Consider the following 21,439-nt stretch of genomic DNA (forward strand, 5'->3'; position numbering starts at 1 on the left):
TTAGAATTATCCACGGGCAGCGATTGGTTTCATACTCACTGTAAAGCGCTATAGAATTGTGTGTAAAATGCATACTAAATGGCCTAATGCAATAAAAATGAAGCATGTACTTCCATTAGGTTTTCTGTTTTCAGCAGTTCCACAAAGCCACATATCAGGAACTGTGTCTGCGTGGATCCCTATTAATATAAACTCTGTGTGATTGCAGGGCCCACAGGGGCCTGGCTATTTATATCTGGGGCCTAAACCAGCATGCTCTGTGCAGAGTCGACCCACGTTCCCACTGTCCTGCCCCTGTTCACGCCACCCTCTTCTGCATGCTTGGGTGGTCGTATTTTGAAATTTCCCCAGGCCCGGTTTGTCATGCAGTCACGTTTCTCGTCACATCTGAAGGCTGTTGTGCCTCGCATGGTAATGAGGCCCTCTTTGTTTCCGCTGCTGCACTGCTCCCAGTAAGTCCCATCCCTTCTATTCTGCAGTCTGAGGGCTAGTTGCTGTGAAGGCAGAGCCCTGCAGGGCCCCACAGAGCACACGACTCACCTATTACTCGGTAGGGTTTTTAAAAACTGATTTACATCAGTTTTGGGTTTGAAGCTGTTATGTGTACTCTGGGGTTTTTTTTTTCTTTTACGTGCATTAAAACAATTTATGGGCATCATTTGCAAGTGTTGTTCGTGTGGCACATGTACGTTTGCCCAGATTATCATGCTCGTGTATACAACTTCCTGCATATTTAGCAAAGAGGCCGAACTAAGTGACGCCCACTGGCATATGTTCTAGGGAGAAGTGATACTCCTGGAGGCATTAATTTCTTTATGAATTTAGTAGCTCTGATGGTATATTTCCCACCCGAACTACTGAAGAGTGTGATTGTCTGTCATCTCTTGAAATGATTATTTGGTTTTCAATTGCTTTAAAGTGTGTCCTAAGAACATGTTGCCTTTCCAGAGATGCAGTTGGTCGATTTTCCTTTTTTTTTTTTTTTCATGTTTATGTATTATTGAGAGACAGAGAGAGACAGAGCATGAGCAGGGGAGGGGCAGAGGGAGGAGGAGAGGCAGAATCCGAAGCAGGCTCAGGCTCTGAGCTGTCGGCACAGAGCCCGACGCGGGGCTCTAACTCACAGACCGCGAGATCGTGACCTGAGCCGAAGTTGGACGTTCAACCGACTGAGCCACCCGGGCGCCCCAACGGTTTTCTAAAAATATGTGCCCCTGCCTTATCTCAGCCAATGAAGAATCTAGTTCCACATCCCTTAGCTAGACCCCAGAACATGAATGGCAACTTGATGCTGTGGAAGGATGGTGGGATTGGGTTTTCTATAGTTCCATCTTATCCGCTTGCTGAGCATACCACCATCCCCACGGGATCAATGTCCTGAGTTAGGACCGAAGGTCTGGTTATTGCCGAAGGTGATTATTTCACCCTAAGAGTCCAGGAGGCCTTGGGAATAGTAGTTATATAGATACAGGCTCTTGTACAGTATAGGCCATGGAGAGGATCAGACCCCTTCATTTCACAGCAAGGCATCTTTGGCCCAAAGAACAGAAGTGATTCATCAAAGACACACACCGGATGAAAAATGGGCCCCAGCTGCCGGAGTAAATAGTGAAGGATGGTTCAGATGATATGGTTTGAAGCTATCACTGTTGTCCTGACAAAATGAGGAAGGCTTGAGAGTCCAACCCTTACCGTGTGTTCTGGATGAAAGTGTAACTCATCTTCCTAAAAGGAATCGTTCCTTGTAGATTATTACAAAATGACTTACTCTCAGTCTTATTAATTTCAGCATGGCCATTTCATTTGATCACCAGTCCCAGCACTGATTGGGGGAGCCCTGTAAAATCCAGGATACGTTCTCTTCCTGTTTCTTCATTTCGCAGGTGAGAGATCCAGAGAGAAGAGTAGAACCAGGGACTTCTGACCTCAGCTACAAAGTTCTTTCCCATTGGCCACCCCATCCTCCCTCGGTTAAACCATACATTTCAAAACTTCCCTCTCTGTTGTTGGTAGAAGCAGGCAGGCTGATTCTGAGATCTATTTCTTGTTCAAACTACAGCTCTGGAAACAGAGAGATGGAAATATAAGTCTATTGATACGTTGCCTTGACCAGACAGTGGAGCTGGTCGTCAAAGGGTCAGCTTGGCATGATCAAGGTCAAAGGAGCATTTCAAACCTGATCAGACCACAAAGTTTTTCACTTCAAAAGCTTCTGGTCATGATAATACTGGAGAGAGTAGATTTGCTGTGATTAGAGTCTAACCAAATAAACAAACAAGTAGTGAGCCCATTAGAGAGAATTTGTGAGAGATGCAGCCTTTGAAAAATCAGGCTTTGACATTCCCATTTTGCCGTTAGATTATCGGTTGTGGGCCAATGTATATACGTATTCTATGTATACTCGCCTACGTATTTCACATTTGCAGAGAGAAACACTGAAGTTTCAACTTCAGAAATCCACAGCAGGGTAATTCAATTTGTTTTTTAAAACTTTCGCTCCTTAATGACTTGTCTTTCTTCAACAGGCTCAACATAATCTTACCTTCTGGTTTGATGTAATTTTTTAGATAAAGGAAATTTGTTAGATAAAGAAAAAATGGCACCAAATCCTCTCATGGCCGCTTTAATCAGCTTCTCTTTGAGATCCTTTGACATAGCCCATTGAACTACACATTGTACTCTGTATACATTGATTTGAAGCAATTAAATTGGCCATAGTAGTTGTGAATGTGAAGAAATCATCATGATACCTTGTTTATCCTACAGAGCTGGGCATCTGTAACGTTATGCTCATCAGAACAATGGAAAAATTGTGCTTATGGAACGGCAACTTGTATGTTCACTACATTATGTTATATTGGTACAGCGAAGGAGTTTTGCAAAGTGAAAACAATGAACACAGTTTTAATAAGGGCTGCTGCATACCTTCCATTTTGGTAATATAATTTTGTTCGCATGCAGTGGTTAAGAGCACAGGTTTGAAGTCAGACAGACATGGTTGTCTGTCTTGGCTTTATCGCCTATTAGCTGTGTGACCTTGGGCAACTTACTTAGCCTCTCTGAACCTCACTTTCATCATTTATAAAACGGGGATAATAACGCCTACATCATAGGTTTTGTTAACATCTAGTTTGCGTTTCTGCACCTTACCATTAACTCAGTGTACTGTTAAGCACTCAGCTGGGCAAATAATTATGTGAGATGCCATCGCCGGGATGGTCTGCAGGTAGCATTCAGTGTGCCTTGAGGGCAGCTGTCACCAACTGATGGACTAGGCCTGGAGGTTGCTATTAGGCCATAGGTTCCTCATAGGTTTCGTGTTAAAATGGGCACAGAAATGCTGACTGTTCACAGAAGTGCTTGTTGAGCACTTACAATGGGCCAGGCCTGTCCTTTATCTTACTTAATCTCCATGACAACACTATGATGTAGGCATGAGAAGGATCATTTACAGAAGTGGGGCCTTTGCAGCTGCTCCAGAAATTGCATGTTGCTCCCGAAATGAACAAATACCATTATTTTGTGCACGTAAATCAAAATTTACAAAATGGGTTTATTCATCTAACCTTCCCTTCTCGACACTTCCAATTTCCTGTCTCTTTACTTTGACTCGCTCAGTTGTTTAGACCGAACGTGGTGCTACGGAAGCCAAGGCAATGGCCGTGACCCCAATGCCCTGAGAGCCAGAGAATCTAAGTAGGAGCTTTCGCCTATTGCCTAACGCACCTGGCTCTGGGCAAAGCTGGATTCTGACTTTCGGATGACCCAGCCTTTGATGGTGAAGGTGGGGGAGGGCGGGGCGCACACTGCCTGGGACTAGGGTGTAAGCATAGACAAAAGTGCCAGACACAGCCTCCCTTTTATGTGTCTTGTGGCCCGCGCATGGCTTTCTCGCGTGTCTTACATCAGAGTCGGAACAAGCACCATGGTGTCACGCTATTTAACGTTTAAAATTGTCTGAAGAGTTTTTGAACTCCATTTAGATGCTGTTTTGTGGGGGTAAGGTCGGCACAACTCTCTCCTCCCCCGCCCCGCCCCCCCCCCCGCCACTTCCCAATAGAATACAGAGGAGACCATGTAGACAAATCAATTAGATCTTCCAGAAGAAGCTTGAGCAGAGCTACTTTAGTTGTTTAATTTAATCGAAGCGACTTGAATCGAATGAGATGGAATCATAAGGTAGTGAGTCCTCTGTCATGGGGATTATGTAAGTAGTGGTTATATAATAGGATTACAAACACTTGGCCTTTTCAGTCACATGGACCAGAATGTAGTCCCAGTCCTTCCATTCACATGGCTGTGTGACCTTGGGCAAACTCTTTTACCTCTCTGCACTTCATTGCGTCTTAGCTTTAATTTTTTTAATGTCTGTTTATTTTTGAGGGAGAGAGAGAGAGAGAGAGAGAGAGAGAAAGAGACAGAGAGAGATGGAGTGTGAGCAGGGAAGGGGCAGAGAGACAGGGAGACACAGAATCCGAAGCAGGCCCCAGGCTCTGAGCTGTCGGCACAGAGCCCAACGCGGGGCTCGAACTCACAGACCACGAGATCATGACCTGAGCTGAAGTCAGACGCTTAACCGACTGAGCCACCCAGGCGCCCCTAATTCTTAGCTTTAAAATGGGCCACATGTTAGAAGGTTGGAGCATATAACCCACCCTCCTTTGGGGTCCTTTCTCTGCCAAGAGTATATTGTGAGGTGAATGTGTCCGTTACCGGACAAGCCATAAAAAGCATTCCATCGAGAATTCAGTCTGCATGTGACAGATGGCACACTCGTCATTAGAGAGTTATTTCATTTATTACCTGGTCCTTCTCCTCCCTGCCCTCCCGCAGATTTGGTAGATCATGGTGAGAATTCGAAGGCTTTGGGCCCCTTTGCCATACCTGTAAGGGCTGTCAGGGGCTGTCCTTTTTCAGAGTGCCCATCTTATTCAAGTAACCATTTTGCCCCAAACTCATGGCTTCTAAAATCAATGTTGACTGTGAGTGTTCCTGGGAAGACAGTTTTCACAGCATATTTGGACTGCCGGTGAACCTGTGGGAATTTCCTTCCATTGGATGTAAAATGGTCAAGGAACAGAAGCTAAAGGAAGAGCGAAGTAGACTGGCAAGGCGCTAGGCCGCTCAGTGTTGAACCTGAGGCGTCCATACTCGGCAACTTTGGAGGCCTGGCTGGGGGAGCAACCTGGTGTAGCAATGACAACAGCAGGTGTGCTTCAAAGTGTGGGCTCTGATCCATGATTGTACAGGTGATGTACCTTCCAGATGCTCTCTTCTGCTCTCAAGTCTTCAACATGCCATTTCATAGGTCTCTTTCTAGACCATCAGTGGGTTGTTTTTCCTTTTATGTTGATGGTTTGGAATTGGCGATAAACATTATTTGCCCCGTAACAGAGAGAAGTTTCCTCTCATCCCAGAGGGGAACCTTCATTGCGGTACCTGAACTTGGCTCCTGAATTCCTGTGGCTTTGGTGGGAACTCTGTAAATCTGTGTTGGCAGATCAGCAGCACGAAATGATGCAGGGAAGCCAGAGGGACGAGTGTACACGAGGACACTAAACCTCCGGGGCATTATTTGCTCACATTGGTCCTTCTAGCAGTACTGGTAGAAGATATTCCTCATATCGCCCTCCTGTAAATGCCCTCCTCCCTGTTGTTTTCATATGCCCCAAGGGTGCTGTTCTTAGCATTTTGAATGAAGGGGTTAATATCTTCACATTAAGGATTTAGGAGATCTCACTTGGGGTTAGATTATCATTTATAGAGAAGAGAAGCTGACGATCTTGAAAATGCTAATTGGAAAGCTTATCATTACAAAATAGGTGTTTGAGGCCACTTATAAAGCTCCTAGCATCCTGATAAGGTGTCATGCTTGCCTTTTGAGCTCAAATTGTAAAACAAAGGCAAAACATTTAGAAATTAATGAAATGGATTTTATAGGTGTACCTAAGTGCGAAGCTAGATAATTTCAGGATTAGTGGGATCACAATAAATTTTTATTTACAGTATGCCCTCAGCCCAGAGCCTGTTGGGTGCACAACTAAATGCACACTAAGTATCAGTAATTGCATCGTTTACGTTGGTATGTTATTTTAGATTTAAAAAGTCCCTCTTCTTTATGGTAATCCATTTGAATGAAGGATGCCCTTAAAACCGATTCCAAATATCGTCAAATAACACTTTATGGCGTAATATATATCGGTGAGTTTATTTATCTTGAGTTGGGAGCTTTTATAGATTCCAGCTATACGTCTTCACCACAAATCTTGTTTTTTGTGCTCGTGGCGTCAGTGAGAATAAATGGAAGTTGTGGGTTCTGTGGAGGCCACTGGAGGGATCTCCCCATCTCCTAATATATCAGTGTCTCTTCGTGTCTGCTTCTGATGGGGTCCAACAGCAGGTCAACATCCTTAGGTAAAGAAAGGCTTCCTCGGAGTGAGCAGCAGTCATTGAAAGTAAATTAATGAAAGCCAGTGACTGCTGATCTCTTTGACAAGAAGGAATTCTTGCTGCCAACATTTAGAAACCACCAGAAGTGGTCTCCATTGGAAACCAGGTTTCGACTTTCTGCCCTGGGCTGCCAAAAGTATTGCAGTGGAAAATGCGAAAGTAAGTTGAACTTTGAATTATAATTTCAATGACTGTCTGGCGAAATGGATTCATGCTCCGGCACTGCACCTTTGAGGCTCTGGGTTGATTTGCGTGAGATCAAAATCTGCCCGGTCTGACAGTCGAAAAGGTCGCAAGCACACTCGATGTCTGGTGGTCTCAGTACATTCCCAAATCTTGATTAAAAAAGGAAGGTTTAGGAACTATTACGGGATTTTTCAAAATAATCTTTTCAAACAGAGCCATTTCTACATGTTTTGGCTTCAAGTGTATTGACTTTGCCAAGTACAGATTATACTTTCAGTACCGTTTAGCAGTAACCTCCAACTCAACGAGAGGATTTCACGTGATCGGCGCATTTTGCTTTGGGGCCAGCGTGTTATTTTTGAAAGTGACATCTAATTGTTGTTGTGGTCTCCCTGATCATAAAAATCAAACTGTTCACGTTTTAAATGCTTCCACTGGAGTTCTAATGCATATTGTGTGTCTGTTGCCATCTTGAAAATATTTCCGGAGTGGCCTGACAATTTTACTTCTGTAGATCATATGGGCTCTCTACCTTTGAAATTGAAAGCTCTTAACTTTAGATTGGAGACTTCTTTTTTAATATAATACTGTTTTTTTTTTTAATTTTATTTATTTTAAGTAATCCCTGTACCCAATATGGGGCTCGAACTCACAGCCCCGAGATCAAGAGTTGCATGCTCTTCCAGCTGAGCCAGCCAGGCGCCACTAGATTGGAGACTTTCTGCTAATTCGAGATCAGCTGATGAGCACAAGTTGAAGTTTTGAAATTAATTTGCTTTGGACCACAGACCGAGTGACTTGTTTTCATGGTTTGGAGTCGCTTTAGAGACTGGATTCTAGGCCGGCCCCTTTGTTTTATATCTGGAGAAGCTGTGACTTGCCAGAAGTCGTACGGTGCCATAGTCACTACCTGATCAAGTCTGTTCTCTTATTCAAAGTTAAGGTCAAGTCTCATTTCCTCGCCTGACCACCCCAGATCCTCGGACAGTTTTCCCTTCTCTGACTTTCCGTTAAAATTATTGTCAAAGCCGTTCATCTGTCTTTTTATTATTTTTTAGAGATTTTCTTTTTAAGTGATCTCCGCAGCCAACGTAGGGCTCGAACTTAAAACCCTGAGATCAAGTGTTGCGTGCTCCACCAGGTGAGCCAGCCAGGTGCCCCGCATCTATCTTTTGAAAAGCAGCTTTGGCACACAGTCTGGGATTTCTAGGATAGTCCCGATGTGAAATAATCACCTTCATTCTCCCTGTATAAGATGTTCTGGAAGTTTGCATATTTGGTCATCCGAGGCATGCCACCCAAACTGGCTCTCATACTCACCCAAAGAAAAATCCTCGCGCCCGTGTGCCTGATTCAGGGATCAGAAAATGTGTGCTAATCGCCACTGTTGTTACTCATTTTAGGCATGTAGGTCCTGTATGCTCACCTAGTGGATATGCCCCCTGAGGACATTTAGTCCTTCCTTCCTTCCTTCCTTCCTTCCTTCCTTCCTTCCTTTCTTTCTTTCTTTCTTTCTTTCTTTCTTTTTTTCTTTTTTTTTTTTTTTTTTTTTTTTTTTGGTGGGGAGACTGTTTTCTTAGCATGAACACGGGTAAGTGTGGTTATTTCCCTGAGTGTATTTTATTCGTGTCAGTCATGTGTGGTAATTGTACCTGGAATTATAAATAGCTGCCAGGTGTCTGTTTATCCTGCATACTTTCACAGCTAAGAAATAACCAGTTCCTGGTTTTCACGCACATGTGAGACAAGCTAAGATCATTGGTGCCATGCGTATGCCGTCCACGTTAATTGGCATAAACTGTCAGGCTCCATAAACCGTGGTACATCATGCATCACTTCCTCTTTGGTGTTCGGCGTATTAAGGCGATGGGCTCACGATGCGCCACGGAGCAGGCCCACACTTAATGCCACCGACCCTTACTTTATGACACCGTGTCAAGGGTCTGTGTTCACAGAGTGATTTTCTGGAAAAGTGCCATGCCCTTCCATGAGCCAAATGTTTCAGAGTGTCCCATAAATGCTGGGAAGATGGGGCCTTGGGGCCATCTCTCAAGCTAACTGGAGATACTAAGTAAGGCCCAGGGGAAGTTTAAGAAACAGGAGCTTCTTGTATTTGTTGTATTGATTTTGCTGCCAACAAAAAAGTGTAACCAGTCGTGGTGTTTTCAAAGAAAAGCATCGGGAGTAAACTCCAGTTTTAGAGAGCAGTTTCCCGGACGCACGTGCAGGTGCATTTGGGGGAAGGGCCACGATCGCGGATCGTTATCTATAATCAAACAGCGTGGTGATTTTGCCAACTCTCTGTTCTCAAATAGGAGACCATCTTCATGGTAATCAAACTATTACTCTGACACAGTTTGCTTATCGGGAGACCAATTTGCAATTGTGACCTGAAAATGGAGGTTGTCTTTCAATTCATTTGAATTGCAAACAGGGTAGGCAACCTATAGCTACTGCGGCATATTTTTTAAAGCAAAATCAGGCACCTACATTGACCTCCTATTTACATTTCTTTGAGAAGAAAAAAAATCACATAAAAGCTATCAAGAAACACATTTCACAGCAGGCAAATTAATTGGTTTTACAGTATTTGAATGGAGGGTTTGTCAAATAAAACATGCCGTGACAGTTAATAGTGTCATTTAGAGCCAGAAAATTATTGGCTTATTTGTTATTGGATAAAAGGAAGGCAAACATTTTGTATTAGGAAGTTTTAATGTGTTTAAAATCCTCATTAGGGATTAATGGACATGCTTGCTTAGCATAACGCCTCATTAATTTGGGGCTAAACAGTTACTTCTGTGTTTCAATCTCAATGTTGTTTCTTAACATTTTTTTTTTACTTCTCTTTAATTAGATCTTGCGTTTGAGTTTGGTCTCTACACCATTGGAGATGTAGAATTAATTAATGAGATTTATAAATCTAATGGAAGTGAGTTATTCTTAGCTATTTCATTTTAGCGAGCAGTGAAACCACATGTAAGCGGGCGCAGATCTAAGAGATTTCAGAAGTATGGGGAAAAAAACGCAAACTTCCCTGAATATATTTAGCAGTGTCACTTGGCATTAATAGATAAAAGTGTTTTAATTAGAGTTATAAATAATAGGGGAGCTGGCGAGGCCTCAGCTCCCAGGCACGCGGTTTGTACTCCGGGATCATCACTGTCGGAGAGAAGAGCGGCTCCAACTTTTTCTGTGGAATGACGGCGTCATCCGCTGGCAATTAAGACAATCCCAAGTGCAGGCGTTAGAGAGTCAAGAAGGCACCGAGTTCATTAGAGGTTAGTCTGAAAGTGGAGCCACTTTCTATCAAGTGTATTCTGTTGCCACATTTTTATTGAGCACATGTACGGGGACGGCTTGTAAACTCGGCTGTGGTGATGTTGCTTTAAGGAAAATTTCACTAGAGGAAAATCACACTGAAATCTGGGTTTCTCATTTGAGAGCAGACATTTGAATCATTAGCTATGTAGTTTAGAAGACCACTGAAGTGGTTTCTTTAGGGCAAGGGATTGTGAGTGTCAAGGAGAGACCTTCATCTTCCAAAAGTTTTTCGAAAAAACATGAGCCCAAGATAGGTATTTAAGAGGTCCTTCTGTAAATGGGGTTACAGCACTTAATTGAAGACCCCATAAGATGCCTGTGGCAATGGCTTCAGAAGCTGCGAGAAAAATCTGAGCCCCTACTTCATTTTTTGCCCCAAAGAGGGGGATCCTTGTCAATCCAGGTGTATTATAAAAGATAATCATGTTTTAAAACGTTTCACGCCAACGATCACATGGTAAACGTGGAAAGCGTTTGCTTAAATACAAAATATTTTCCTAATTTAAAATAGCTCATCTTTAACCAATTTGGAAACTCCTTTCCAGTGTTCTATGGGAATGATCTCTCTCAGGAGGCTATGGGTTAATCGAGTGCTCTGCTTCCCTCGAGACAGAGTTGAATTCATTTAGCCCCAGAGAGGAGATCCTCAAACCCCGTGGCCATATTTGGCCCTGGGCTTAATTTCATCTGGCCTTCTGGGTTATATTATGGGCTTCACCACTGTGGGGTCCCAGAAAATCATTACTCCTGCTCCTGGGCTCTCTGCTTGTTTCATGCAGAACAGAGCCTCTCGCAGATTAGAGCAGTTGGAGAACCATGAACTGTGGGTAATTAGCTAATCAGTGTTGGAAAGGGCAGTACTCATAGTGGGCAGAAGAGTGTCACCTCCTCCTAAATCACCGGAGCTACTTGGCCTCCGGCTCCCCCCTTCTCCCTGGCCTCCTCCTTCCGTTATCTCCATACTCCTCGGGATCCCCACCGCATCCCCTGTGTTTCACGCGTAGCTAGCTAACTCTTTCTCTCTCTCCCTGAAACCTTGCCAGATAGTGCGGTTAGACTTGCCTAGCAAATCCACGTTCCTGTTCTCCAGCACAACTATTTCGCACCTTTCCTTTTCCTTCGCCTTTCCAATAACCACCTCCCATTCTTAGCTGATGACCTTGTGACATACTGCATAGAGAAAAATAGATACGGTCAAACACGGCCCCATCTTCTCAGTCCGACCCAACTGCTTATGTATCTAGACACTCTGCCTTCCCTCCTGTTACAATGGAGGAAGCGTCCGGAAGGGTCCATGCTCCTACTTCAGGCCATCCTCTCCAGTTGGGTCCTGATGCGCTCTCTCCTCCTCGGGGACTTTGCTTTCATCGCCATCTGCTTTCTCTTTTGCAACACTTTCCCCCTCTCCACTCATTGGTACATAAAATGCCTTCATATCATCCCTCTTAAAACAAAACAAAACAAAACAAAGGAAGCACAGCATCTGGCCCGCATCCCAACTTCCTCTCCCCCCATTTCTTTGCTCCCTTTCACGGGAGGAATCGATTATTCCCTCTCTCCTTCCACCCCGCGTTCCCTCCTCAACACATTCCAGTCAGCTTTGCGCCCACAGCATGCACTGAAACAGCTCTGACCAAGGTTGCCCATGACGTAGACTTTGCCAAACCCAATGGCCAAGTCTGCATCCTTATCTTACTCAATGACTGCTTTCTCCTTGAAGTACTTTCTTCTCCAGGGTCTGGGACACTGTGCTTACCTGATTTTCCCCGATGCCTCCCTAGCCCCTCCTAAGAATTCATGTTTGGCTTTCCAATACGTGGCATGTGATAATATGCTAATGCTTTAGGTCATGTGGACCCCTAGCAAAAGAGACTGTAAATGGTCTCTTGTAAATGGTCTTCAGGTTCGGTTTCACGGATCAGGCCGATAGGATGTGTGGGCTGCGTGTACTATATGACTATATTACATAAGCGTTGCCTTCTTAATTATGTCTGTGTTGATTGGTCCGAAACTTAGTTTGCCTTCCCCTGCTTTTAACAACCATCAACAGGGGAAGAGAAAATGTGACTGGAATCTGACAATTAGCATCAGTGATCCATGGAGAAAATAATCCATGGATAAGAGATAGAGAATTGAATGTTGAGAAGTGTACTACTATGTAGAATAAAATATATGTAATATAATAGAATAAAATCGGAGGTGAATACAACTATAAAACTCAAAAGATACCCCAGAGATCATCTCACCTGGCAACCAGTCCAAGACGAAGGTTGCTCCGTGGCCAAACGGAAACTGTTAGAACAATGGTATGTGTGAGTGTGTTTGATGCTATCCTTTTTTTCAGAGATTGTGCCCTTCCTACCTTTTGGATATTGTTTTTGTAATGTGCTTTCAGGGCAAAGCCAAAAGTCGGCAATCCTGTTATTTTTGTAACGTCACGTGAAATACAAAACACTAGGAACTTGTGATATAATCCCATGCCTTTGTCGTATAGGCTGGAGAGAGATGAAGTGAACTGTCCCAAAGCACACAGCTAATTAGTGGTAGAACTTGGATATGAAACTGTTTCCTGTCGGTATGTTTTCCTTTCACTGCCTTATAAGATCACAGCTGAAAGTGAGGTTGCTGCTTTGCAGTGGTTTGATTGCTGGATACCATGAGACTTTGCTGTGATCACGGAGCGGTTAGGAGTATCCCAAAACTCTGAAAACCTTTAATGTTTACTCTGTAAACAACAAAATTCAAACGCGAACTTGCTTGTTGGTATGTCTTCTTGGCAGACGTAGCTCACGCATGTTGGCCTTGTTCACGATGGCTATTGACTGAGTTCAGAAGTTGCCTAACTTCACCCCAGTTCATACATCTGTAGTGTGATGGTATCCTCTTTTACTGGAAGAGATTACGGCCCTGCACACAATTCAGCCACTAACGTTAATGGCAGTGCAGTAAGTAGGGATTTGGTGGAATCAAGATTTAAATTTTAAATGGTTCCTGGTTGCGATGCCCCAGGACGCTAGACAGGACAGAAATGGGTATCCCACGGGCCCTGAGAAGTGGGATGCGTGGCTAGGAATCTCAAAAGGAAGGGGCCGTGGCTAGAAGGTCTATGGGTTATAGGCAGGCACTGAGAGCAGACAGGCAGGAAGGGGCAAGCAGGTTGGGCCAGAGACTGGGAGGCTGGCAAAGGGAAGTAGGAGCGTGCATCTTAAGTGTGAGCAGCACAGTTAAGGAATCGAGGTGCAAAGTGTAGAGAATGTGTAAGTAGGAGGTCTGGCCCCGGAGCCCCCTGGGCCGCAGAGACCACATGGCCTAGGCGTGGGCGTGGACAGCGGCAACGGTGGCAGCGGCCGGAATGACCTCGCTGCCAGCCCAGGTGACCAGAGGAATGAGGGGCGCTTCCAGGTGGGCTCTTGGTTTCTTATGGTAATCTTTCTAGATGTGTGCCTTTTCCTTAGTTTTCTTTAAGACGATAGAAGCCCACTGCCCATTTATAGCTCACTCTTCTATAGAAACTAGTCATTACACCAAATAAATGAACAGTGAGCTAATGGCTATTCAGAGCCCAGTGAATTAAGTACTCTTCACTTGAAATTCCATCTGCCATTAGGTACTCTGAGCTGATGATGGGCCTGTCTGCATATGCATTCCGCCCTTGCCCATACCTAATGTAATCAGTGAAGAGATGTCCTCATAATGAAGCACATCGCCCACCCTTCCCACCTCCCCCCGCCCCCCCGTCTCTCTGTTGTCTTACCCCCTCAAGTTCCGTCTCCAGCCTCCTTTGCCGTCTTCAGGGAGAGCCAGCAGGTAGAGCAGCAGCCCGAGACTCCTTATACGCCGGGCCCCTCCACAGGATTTAATAATTAGTGACAAGCACAAGATGTCATGGGGACCAGTTTACAAGGTGACCAAACTGTCTCCTTAGTGGTCCCACGTCTCAAGGTGCTGACGCCTCGCCAAGGGCCTCAGCGGCAACTCGGAATAAAAGTTGGGGAGGGGGCTTACGACGCACCCACTACCAGGCTGAGGTATAGCTCAGCCTCACAACAGTCCGAGAAATGCACGTTTTGCTTCCCTTATATAGATAGAGAAACAGAGGCTCGGAGAAGTTCAAGTATCTTGCCCAAGTTCACAAAGCAAATTAAGTATCAGAGCTGGGATTAACATCCAAGTCGGTCCACCTTCAAAGACCGTATTCTTTCCACTCCCCTTTGGTGCCCCCAGAAAATGTAGCAAATTATCTCGTTTATTTGCTCAAATAAATACAATGTGCTTGCGTCCTCTTCCTTTTTTAGTTCTAATTCCATGGAAGATTCTAGACAAAGGGTCATTTTTCGTACTTGGCGTGAAATGGCAAGGACATTAAATTCCTTTGATCTTCCTGTTCTAGTTTTTGTTCCTTCCTTTCTTAGAGGGAATGGTGGCTATTAGCTTCTTTTGCGTGGGGTCTTTTGGCCATGTGACTCCCTTAAAAATTGGCCCGAAGCAGTATTTTAAAGTAAACTCCAACTCTTTGGACACCCAGGACTTTTGCTGTATTAGAAAGAAATTGGAAGATGAGCTGGCTGGCTGTACCATGTAACCGTTGTGAAATCTTTTTTGTTTTGATGAAAGTTATATTACCTGAGGACTTCTGTCTGCAGCTTATGTAATATTAACTGTTCTCGTTTAATCAGAGACTCATGAATACCAACTAGAGTAGGGACAGGTTAAGGTGAGGCAGGAAGCAAGGGACTGACGGATCCTGACGTGAAATGGGTTTGCAGTTTTCCAAATTGGAGAACTGGGACTCCCTGGATGAGGTGGGGAGAGAAAGGGATCCCCAGGCACATGCAAATTAAGAACTTCTGAGGCTGCTGCCCCTTGTTTTTACAAATGACCGGCCATGGGGATTCAACATTTTTAACAGTCGGGAGACTCATTTGGTAGTACAATATCATAACCTGCCTTTTCCTTTTATTAGTAATGCCGTGTCCCATAAATCAATCAGGGGGATAAATGTGGCAATTTGTTAATGAAAATACAAACGGAATTAGGCGTCCGCCATCTCTGTCAGTCACGCATATTGTTCGGCTGGGCCGTTAGCGTGGTATTTGGTGTTGCGGGAATCCAAGCATCCGCTGGCAATTAAGCTTGGGATTTTTGAGTTGTACTTTGTGAAGCCTTTGTCAAGGTGGAATACGCCCGGAATGGTGGGCTTTGATTGCCAGATATTGTGGGACGACAACCTCAGGGTGATTTTAGGGGGAAAAAAAAAGAAAAGAAAATGACCCTGCTTCTCTCGCAATCCCTTAATTATAATGCACTCAGAGGCACGCATTGAGCTCCCCCGGGTTAACCGTGTGATGATCACTATTCTTTTAATGTTTTACATTAATCTCCGTGTTTTCTATTAGTGCCAGCTACTGCTTATGTCTCTCAATGCCACAATCAGGGTGTTTTTGATATGTTGTATTACCCTAATCGCCAAGAAGTATGCCCCAAACTGATTAATTCTAGAATGATTAAAACATCCTATGCAATTAATTCATTTATTGTTGCTGCAGTTAATTGAATATTTGATGATTTAAAGGCACCCTGCTTATCTCCTAAGATATGTGTTTATCACCAGGCAGATGATGCGTGTGTGGTCTCTCTGTGGCCTCATGGGGTGGCAGGCGGTACCGTCACGTGCAGAGAGGGCAGGCACTTGCGAGGGCTCTCAGTCAACTCGCCACCTGCCCGCCGTGAGCCTGCCTTGCCTGGCCCTCAGAGGACAGCATCGGTGCCCCGCATGAGAGGGTCGTCGGGGGCCAGGCGGGAGAGCACAGGCCCCCCGATGCGGCGCGCAGCCTGCTGTCTGCTCTGGGAGGAGGGGGCGGAGAGGGGGACGCGAAGGACGCTGCGGCTCTGAGTGGCTAACTTGCGCTTTGTGGACTATCTGAATACTCAAGAGTGGATTGAAAGCGAGGAGAAGGTGGCTCGGGAATTGAGCAGTTCTAATCCCGCTGTCACCATTAGTGTTAGTCTCCTTTGCCACCTGTCTGAGTGACTCCTCCAGAAGTACTGAGAGTGGGGTGTGTGTGTGTGTGTGTGTGTGTGTGTGTGCGAGAGAGAGAGAGAGAGAGAGAGAGAGGGGTGGGGGAGAGTAGCACTGGGCAAAATTTCGGGGCCAAGCCCCAGCCTCAGTGCAGTTGTCTTCAGTGTGCAGAGTGACCCCGGCGCGCAGCTCTGCAGGGGGCTCAGAGACTGAAGTGGCCTCAGGTGATCCCTGGCCTCCCACTCCCATGTGGAGTGAGGACTATGGCGGGGACCTCGGCGGCTGGGAGCTCCTGTCGGACATGGCTCTGTCCGTGAACCCGGTAGGTACCCCTCTCCCCGACACCTAAGCCCGACCTCCCGTTCCATGTTGTCTGTTCCCCGTGTAAATGTTTGTCTCCCCAATTTGCGTGGAGTCTGCAAGCCGGAAATTATGTTGTCTTCGGCGTCTTCAAACCCTCCCCCTTGGCACCATCCTGAGCACAGTGTGAGCTCAGTCAGGATTTGTTGTCTAAAGAAAGAAATGCGAGAGCTGATGAATAGGCGGTCGGCGGTGAATGCGATCCCATTACCCGTGTCACGACTACCTTACAATGTATGTCCCAGTGGGTCTCTAATTGTTTGTTTTGCCGTCCCATCTAGACGTTTAACTCCGAGAGAAAGAGGCCAAATCTCATAGCTCTTTGTATCACCAACCCCCCACGCCTAACACTATTCTAGGCGCAGAGGAAATGCTCGCTGGTGATTTCAAAAGCACGGGCAGGGGGAAAAGCATTTGCCTCTCAGATGTAGTTGCCCGGCGGTGACAACAGCTGTGGGACAGGGCCAGACGAGTCTGCGGGACTAGGGACTCCATGCCAGTGCTGGATTCCACTACTTTCTGAAACAGGAAAACAATCGGCGCACTCGCTGTGGATGCATACTTCTTTCACTTCCCTTGTCTGTAGAGTCCTTCCCAATCCTGAGTGCTAGGCACCCCAAGAAGTCATTATTAGATTTGCTGCAAAGCCCCAGAGTCGACAACTCTTTCTATGTTGACACCACTTCCCCCATAAGGAAACGGATGTTTATAATGCCAGGTGTGGGAATGATATGTACAGTTGGCAAAAGTGAGTCAGGTGTTGCCTTGAAGAGACGAGAAGACTAGACTTTGTAATGAAGCAGTAAGAAGAACGACAGAAACCCTGTGAGATTCGAAAGGAGCGGTGTTATTATTATGGTGATTTTATTTTATTCTACTTTATTGTACAGTTGGGAAAACTGGAACTCAGAGGGGCCCTACCCAAGTGGTAGGGGCCAAAACTCCCACCCAGCTCTTTATAGACCCACAGGCAAGTGTCTGTGCTGCCTGCATATTGCTGATATTTGTTTCTCTGTAGTTTAGAAATTAATCTTATGGGGATTTTTTGGCTGGGGATTGGGGGGTGGGGGGAAGAGAGCCAAGCCCTCTTTATGAGAGAGGGACATACATGTTGAGCCCAGATGGCACACACTGATACGATGCAACAGTGATAATGAAGATCTAATTCTGCTATAATCATGTTGACCTTTGTCAGAGGTTATTTGTTAGAAGTTCAAGGATTGCCTTGGAAGATACAGTTGCTGGAGCACTGAGCAATGGAATGAGGTCGTATTTGCTGTTAAGATTAATCACTTGAGCTCTGGAATCCTGTAGTATGTTAGACCAGCATCACCCAGTCTGTGTTCTACAAGCACTCATTCTATGGGATGGTGGTCATCGTTGATTGGGAAACAACAATCACGAAAATTAAAAACCCAAGAATTCAATGATCAAGAAAGTTGGGAAAGTGTTGCATTAAACCAGTTAGACAGGTGTCTCAGAGCCTTTAATTTGCATGGTGGATTTGCTCACGGGGGGGGGCGTGGATTGCAGCATTTCCCACACTTCTTTGGACACGGACACTTTCATTTTGCACACCCAGTGTCTGTGGGATGGTGTCTGTGGCACTTACTGCAGTCACGGTGGTACGTTAACTCTGTGATTCCTCATATCCCCCTTCCTCCTGAGTCTACGAACTCCATGAGGGAGGCAACTGTCTCTCCTCTTACTTTTCATAAGCCCGGAGGCACAGTCCCTGGCCCTCAAAACTTTGTGTTGCGTGAATGAATGAATGAATGAATGAACTGTCCTGGGCCAACCTACCCGTGGTTCCCTGTTGGAAACCCATATCGAAGGTCCTTTAGAAAGTGTGCCTGGCCCACTTTTTCAGTCTTTCCTTCTACTGTTCTCTCTACCCAGTACTAGAATAGCATTATTCTGAGAAGGGTAACTGAATAATTTGCCCTCCAAACTGGGACTTTAGTAAGGGCGAACGGAGACACTGGCGATAATTCCTCCAGCGCTACAGGTGTAACATCCCAGATGATGGACGGCCCCCTCATTATTGGTGACTCTTTCTCAGCCTGCCTCCCCCGGTAGGGATTTCATACTCCTTTACTGATGGTTATAGCATGTATTTTTATAAGGTCGAGGGACACTGGGGCCATATATTTTCCATTTTCCCCAAATACGCGTGTGCTCGTACTTCAGTCTTTTGGACTAACTAGGGGGCTATCACTTAACTGCCCTTGCAAGAGATCGGGACATACAGCCTCTGTGGCAGTGCCGCCTTTACAGGGCTGACCTTTCACCTTCAAGGCAGTGAATTAAAGCGACCAGATGTTCTCCTCGCCAGAACTGGAGGGAAGTGGAAGGTGACAAATGGTGAAGGTGTGAAAGAGAGAGGGATGTTGGGGGGTGCGTGGTGCTGTAACTCACACGAGTGACGTCATGCCTGGCAGACCTTTCCCCGGGGGGTTGTCCCGTGCCCAAGTCCCCCGTCAGGCACTGCTTTACAGCTGGTGTCTCACTTTGGTGTCGGGCTTCTTGCTTTCACTGATTATGGAGATCGGGAAGATGTCACGCTTGGAAAGACGGCTCATGGGATTCGCTTTGTATGTTTGTGAGATTCTTTCTCTCCGAGTGCCAAGGCAAGCGTGCGGTTTACACGGGAGTTTGAACCTTAGTGTTTTGGAGAAGAATTGTAGGCGTCCGGTTGGACCCCGAAATTAAAAGAGAACTTAATCATAGAGGTGTTTCTTATAAGCCTCATCTTTAAAAATATGTAATTATGAATAATATATTAAACTCTGTCAGTGGGTCAGATAGGCCTTAAAGATGGGGAAGCCGAGCCCCTTCTTTGGATAGATGAGCAAAGTAAAGCCTGGATGCACCGGGGGAGGAGAGGCCAGCATCCCACAGAAAATCAGTGACAGAACGAGTCACCCTTTCTACAGTCTTTCTGTACCTTCCACTGTGGTCTGACTGCTTCGTGAAAGTAAAACAAAATTGGCCACTAGCAGATACTTTCTGCTTTGTACTAACTAGGGGAAAAACCCACGTCGATAGCTGTATTTGCTTTCTTTACTGTTTTTCCTGCGCTGTAAAATATTGTACAACGAGCTTCTCTGAGAAGAGCTAGATCGTGCTTAAGGTTTGTTTGTTTGTTTTTTATTTTATTTTAGGTAAGCCTTCCCAGTGATCCAAGCTGTGTTGAAGAAATCTTACGGGTGAGTTTAAACCTTTATTTCTGTGCCTTTTAATAATGAAGCAATGGATCTGCTTAACGAATTACTTCGCTGTTTCGGGGGGGGGGGTGGGTATCCTGATGGAGAAGTCTCATTTTCCACTTTGAAGACCCCTCTGCTCCCATCTCCTGGCTCAGTTCTCCCCTGTCACCTGTCCCCCAGCCAAGCTAGTCTTGTTGTCTCACCAAGCTTCTATTTCATTCTCGTGCCTTTCTGGCTCTTTCTTTTGAGACTCCCCACCTTCTTCAGGAAACTCTCCCTGTTCAGGCAGCCTTCTCTCACTCTGGGCGTTCTGCTCTCTGGGACCTCCAGTCTCAACTTCATTGCCGCTTCCGGCTCCTTTGTGGGTGGAACATGGTTATGGGGCTTCTGACCTACGATGAGGGGGCAAGATGCCAGAGTGGGGAGTGAAGGCAGGTTGTAGGAAATGTTACTAATGGGGGGAAGTGGGCGTAAGGATGGCATGGAGGCAGCACAAAGTTGCAAAAGGTGGCAGTGACCCCTCCCAAAGTAGATGATTAAACCAGAGGAAACCCCAGAGCCCAGCCCACAAACTGCGTCTCCTGTCTCTGGCTGTTAGTGTCCTAAGAACTGCAGTCATGACCGTGAGTTCCAGGGCCGGCTCTACTGTTTGTCACTCTGTGATTTGGACAGAGAACTTCATCTTTCTCAGTCTCCGTTCCTCATCTGTGAAAGAGGATAATAATACCTGCCCTGATTCCTTTATAAGCTGCCAAGTGGTATATAAGTGCTCGTTATTATGATAAATGATGATCCGTGTGGCCATGAGAAAACCACGCAGGCTTTCCGCTGAGGAAAGACAACAATCCGTGTGCCGTTGAAAATTCCGCACGACCTTTCCTCACTTTCCAAAGTGAGGATGTCGCCCCCAACTCTCCCTGAGACTCCCCGTGGTAAGTGCCTTCTCAGCAGCCCAGTGGTCCAAGCCAACCCTGTGACGGTACAGCCGAAGGAGTAATAAAGAGGAGAAAGCTGTTGATCATCACGTTCACCGACCACCTGATTTCACCTGTTGTGGGTATTTGCGCACTCTTTTCAGCCCAAGAGCATTGTCACTGGCTTATTAAAGACACGAGTCCTATTACTCCCATCAGAGATGAGACTGCTCTTGAGAAATCTACGCTTGCTCCTTCCATTGGACGGACACGGGTCAGATACGGCAAATCTTTGCCCTCCTTAAAAGAAAGGTAACACAGCAAGCAACCTGTCTTCCTCGAGTGTCTACGGCAGTCGTGCTTTGCCAGCTGAAGTCAGGGGTCTTTTCTGAACTCCCGAAGGAATGTCGGGCTCATTTCAACATCGCTGCCTAGTTTGCCGCAGGTGGAATCTCTCCTTAAGAGCAGCCCGGCCCTGGTGCCTGCGTGGCCCACACGGTGCCTGAGCGAGGCGAGCGGGGTGAACGAACACCTGGCAGAGGCTGGAGGAGCCACTTAGAGAGAACAACAGAATGTCGCTTAAACGTGGAAAGAAAAGAAGCAGGTTGCCTTAATAAGCTCATAAAAGATAGCACCCTTTGAGAAAGTAACAAAAGTCCTTCTGTTCTTGAGAGAGAATCTAGGGAAACGTCTTTTTTTTTTTTTGAAGGGCTCTAGATTGTATAGAATTCGGTTTTTTTTCCAATGGCACCATTAATGAGTGGGCTTTCCTTTATTGAAGAATGGCATGTTTCATCACCCATGCTTAGAATAAAAATAAGCGTTTTGAAGTTCGTGTCCCAAATTTCATGACTAATTCTTCAATTTGTACAGACCACTCTATGTGGCACAACAGAGTGCTGGCTGGCCATTTTTGTTGTCATAGGTTCGTGTTCCTGTTTGTTTGAGACACTCTGTCCCCTTGCTGTCCATCCGCC

The 21,439-nt window shown here is 45.7% G+C and overlaps 1 protein-coding gene across 2 annotated transcripts in view; it reads left to right on the top strand.

The window, feature by feature from the left end:
• Nucleotides 1-21,439, top strand: part of AFF2 (AF4/FMR2 family member 2) — a 280,441-nt gene that overhangs the window by 91,181 nt on the left and 167,821 nt on the right. The window contains exons 1-2 of one of the 2 annotated variants that reach the window (XM_030305099.1): nucleotides 7,391-7,394; nucleotides 19,504-19,548. Coding sequence is in view for 1 of the 2 variants with exons in the window: in XM_032592102.1 (XP_032447993.1) it covers nucleotides 19,504-19,548 (45 nt within the window). In the remaining variant the exon portion in view is untranslated. Of the gene's footprint in view, nucleotides 1-7,390; nucleotides 7,395-19,503; nucleotides 19,549-21,439 lie in introns of those variants that run through there. The other variant, XM_032592102.1, reaches the window with a different exon arrangement.

This window comes from Lynx canadensis, chromosome X (genome assembly GCF_007474595.2).
Source record: "Lynx canadensis isolate LIC74 chromosome X, mLynCan4.pri.v2, whole genome shotgun sequence".
NCBI classification, from domain to species: domain Eukaryota; kingdom Metazoa; phylum Chordata; class Mammalia; order Carnivora; family Felidae; genus Lynx; species Lynx canadensis.